This window comes from Salvia splendens, chromosome 20, assembly GCF_004379255.2.
Source record: "Salvia splendens isolate huo1 chromosome 20, SspV2, whole genome shotgun sequence".
NCBI lineage: Eukaryota > Viridiplantae > Streptophyta > Magnoliopsida > Lamiales > Lamiaceae > Salvia > Salvia splendens.
In genome coordinates this window covers 22,024,090-22,028,260 of record NC_056051.1, presented here as the reverse complement: position 1 = coordinate 22,028,260, position 4,171 = coordinate 22,024,090, and the positions used below count along the sequence as shown (strand labels likewise).

The 4,171-nt window shown below is 43.9% G+C and overlaps 1 protein-coding gene across 1 annotated transcript; it reads left to right on the top strand.

The window, feature by feature from the left end:
* The first annotated feature begins 276 nt into the window (after window positions 1-276).
* On the top strand, window positions 277-1,583 carry LOC121780605 (zinc finger protein CONSTANS-LIKE 4-like). The gene is made up of 2 exons (XM_042178218.1): window positions 277-1,042; window positions 1,167-1,583. Exons 1-2 carry the CDS (start codon window positions 401-403, stop codon window positions 1,431-1,433), a joined length of 909 nt encoding a protein of 302 aa, XP_042034152.1. The 5' UTR covers window positions 277-400; the 3' UTR covers window positions 1,434-1,583.
* Window positions 1,584-4,171: the final 2,588 nt, after the last annotated feature.

Genomic DNA, 4,171 nt, shown 5'->3' with positions numbered 1-4,171 from the left:
AACTTCATAGATGATTGATAACTTCGTCCAACAAAAAAAAGAAAAAATCTTGAACACGTTGGCATTATAGTGGAAAATTCTGTTTACTCAACTAGCTAAATCTCCCACGTCTCTCCGTGGACCCCACCCCTTGTCTAAACAACATAATCCAAAATTAAGATAAAATGAATTCAACCTTTTTTATTTGGCTAAGACTCCGCCATATGTCGTCACGTCATTGGCCACAACTGAGATCATCCCTACCCATTCAGCTCGTTTACAGTCATAAAATGATAAAAACGCAGCCACCAGTTTTCAATTCTCTCTAAAATTTCTTCATCTCGAAGAAGAGAGAGAGAAATCGAATTCGCAACAAAATCACACAAACAGTCATCAATCAAAGCGAGAAAGAAGAAGAGAAATGATAACGGCGAAGCTCTGCGACTCCTGCAAGTCGGCTTCCGCCGCCGTCTTCTGCCGGGCCGACTCCGCGTTCCTCTGCCGTGCGTGCGACGCCGACGTCCACGCCGCCAACAAGCTGGCTTCGCTCCACGGCCGCGTCTGGATCTGCGAGGTCTGCGAGCAGGCCCCAGCCTCCTTCACCTGCAAGGCCGACGCCGCCGCCCTCTGCGCCGCCTGCGACGCCGACATCCACTCCGCCAACCCCCTCGCCCGCCGCCACGACCGCGTCCCCGTCTCCCCCTTCTACGACGCCGCCGCAGCCAGCTCCGAGGAGGAGGCCGAGGCCGCGTCGTGGCTCCTTCCAGACCCGAATAGCAAAATTGAGGAGGAATCCGGGTCGCCGGAGTACATGTCGATGTTCTCCGATATGGATCCGTATCTGGATCTGGATCTCAAATGCAAGCCGCACCAAATCGTCGATAGCGAGCAAAAGCATTACTCCGCCGCCGACGGAGTCGTGCCGGTGCAGGACAAGCCCGAATACGGGTCGGGTAACTACGTACCCGGTCCCGTCGTCGACGGATTCCCCACCTACGAAATGGACTACCCGAGCCCCAAACCCTTCATGTACAACTTCACCTCACAATCCATCAGCCAAAGCGTATGATCCTTTCAAGTTTAAAACCCTAATTCAATTGAGTAATTGGGGATTTAGCATAAACCCTAACTCAGTCGATATGCTCAATTTTTGCTTGAAAAATTAATCAATTAATGCGATTTGACAGGTATCGTCGGCGTCGATGGAGGTGGGGGTGGTGCCGGAGGCGGATGGGAGCGAGAGCGCCGCGGCGGTGGCGGTGGTGGGGATGGACAGAGAAGCGAGGGTGATGAGGTACAGGGAGAAGAGGAAGAACAGGAGGTTCGAGAAGACGATCAGGTACGCGTCGAGGAAGGCATACGCGGAGACGCGTCCGAGAATCAAGGGGAGATTTGCGAAGCGGTCGGAGCTGGAAGTGGAGTCTGCAGCGTACGGCGTCGTTCCGAGCTTCTAGCGAGATCTTCAGCAAGATTTTTTTGGACATCTGAAGATGATGATGATGAAGAATGTGCATGTGTAAATATTGTACTCCTCTTTTGTGAAGTTTTTTCTACTTCTCTTTTTGTGGTGCTTTTTTTGCAGCTATGTTAAGTTATTTGTATTACTGAGTTTATTAGCCAACTGCAAACAAATCATACTAAATGATTAATTCTTACAAAAAATTAAGAATCCATGAACACGTCCATCTATCTTGGAGCATGGTGATCGGATAATTTAATTTTGTTATTCGTTTTACTGAAAAATAAAACACGAGAATGAACTAACTAGTAGCAGCATGTAGATAACGGTATGGCCCACCGTGTATCAGATAATGAGATGTTATTGGTTGGCTGGATTTTCCAATTTCTCCACGTAATTAGATATGGGACCCACCAAAAGTTTAATCAATTTAAAAATATGCATAATTTTCGTGACTTATTCTGTCATGTAAGAGCATCCATAATGGTCTAGGACCTCTCATAGCCCTCACATAGTCTTCCCACTGCCATATCATCCAGCACTAAAATCCTCCTGCCACATAATCTGGACATCAAATAGCCATTACATAGCCTATCCACATCACTAATAACAATTATATAAATTTAATTTACAATTATATCAACATACGGAATTTAATTTACGAGATAAATACAGGAAAATTGAATAATACTATTAAAATTTCAAAAAGTACAATAATTTAAAAAAAATACATTAAAAAAATTTACATAAATTTAAATAAAAACTAATGCCTTCCAATCCTCCACGCCCACAACTCTTCAATTAAATCCTTTTGGAGTCGAATATGAGCCTCCGTCTGACGCATGTCGGCATGTGCTTGGAGGAGGGCTTCTTCATCGTGAGGTACCCCACCTCGTACGTTGGCGGCGGCGACGCCGTGGCTTGGACCGGCTTCATCATCGTCATTGGCCCAATCAGTCAGTTGTACACCTTCATCTTCGACAATCATGTTGTGCATGATAATACTGGCGTACATTATATCAGCAATGCAGTCGACATGCCACAAACGCATGCTGCTCCCCATGCATCCGCAGCAGATCCTGACAATCTTCGGGGGTAGGCTTTCGGAGATACTGATCACCGAATACTTCAATCACGCCCTGACAGAAATACTTCATACATTCGAGGGCAGTCGTCTCACCGATGTGGAGGTATTCGTCCCACATGTCTGCCGAAGTGCCGTAGGCCAACTGCCTGATTGCTGCAGTGCACTTTTGAATAGGGGTGTGGCCGGGTTTGCCAGCCGCATCGTGCCTGAAGCGGAAATACAGATATCGCTGCTCCAAACCGTTAACAATACGCATAAACAAGTCCCGCCTCATCCTAAAACGACGCCTGAAATGGTTGGCGTTAAGACGCGGCTCCCCTGCGAAGTAATCTGTGAACAGGCGCTGATGTGCAGCTACATGATCACGATCAACCACTTGTCGACGGCGGACAACTGGTCGTGGGTGAGATACCGGCGGCTGCATATAACTCTGCATCCATCGATCAACCTCACGACTCGTATAGACATCTAGCTCTTCGTTCAGCATACGCTCGTACTCATCAGCATCCCCATCACTACCACCACCACTACCACCGACATTACTCATTTCTTAAATTGATCTTGTACAGAAAGAAAGATAGAGAGAGTACTCGTTAAAACAAGTGGTGCGAATGAAAATGACGTCCAAAGCGCGTATATATAGTGTTTTCAAAAAAAAAAAAATTCTGACGCCGGTCTGCTGCCGATCCGGGGCCTACAATGGCGCCGTGAGGATCGGCGTTAGAACCGGAGTCACCACACGAATCGGCATGGGTACGGCGAAATTGACGCCGATTTCGCCGACGCCGGTCGCAATGGTTCGGCGTCAGAACCGGCGTCGGTGAAAAATCGGCGTCGCGGTTTTGACACCTCCATTGCTGATGCTCTAAAAATTTATGCAATAGCTACTGAGTGCGACTGAGACGGTGTTCCATCGATTCATCGCAATACATGATCTCTTGATTGTCATGATAGTATAGTGCAAGAAACTAGGTAGAGATAGGATTTTCGGGCCGAAAGTAAGATGGTATGAAGATAGTTTTTTTAAAATGCTATTTGATACACAAATTAGTTTTGTAGATAATGAATTGTAAAGACAAAAATACCCTTTATGTATTTCATTTTTGGATCTTAAATATGGTATCTAATTTTTAATCAAACAAGTATATGACCTATGAATTTGATAAAAGGTGTATTAGGTCAATAATCAATTTTTGTATAATGAACTAAGATAATGTTTATAATCGATTTTTTTACAATAAATTATTATTAGTTCAATAATCACATTTTGTATAAACAAGTTTCAATAAAAAAGCCATAAAATCATTTTTTTACTATAAATTATTATTTGTTCAATAATCACACTTTGTATAAACAAGTTTCATTAAAAAAAAGCCATAAAATCAAAATTTGATAGAAAATTTTCAAGAATCCAGCAGCTTCATGTCCAAATTTCTCTGGCCTCAAGGATTCATTACCCAATTTTTTTTCCAAGAATCCAATAGCGAAATTTGATAGAAATTTGGCCACAAAATCCAACTCCAAATTTCTATGGTCTCAATAGACAAAATGGAAACCATAAAGCACAAAATGAAGCAAACACCATGAAACACAAAATCGAACAAAAAATTGCAATAGGCTAACGAAGATTTCTAAATTACATAACC

Excerpts from the sequence above, each read along its gene's own strand:
- LOC121780605 (XM_042178218.1), top strand. The coding sequence starts at position 401 with ATGATAACGGCGAAGCTCTGCGACTCCTGCAAGTCGGCTTCCGCCGCC. Across the intron at positions 1,043-1,166 it reads CACAATCCATCAGCCAAAGC|GTATCGTCGGCGTCGATGGA; the intron begins GTATGATCCTTT and ends GCGATTTGACAG.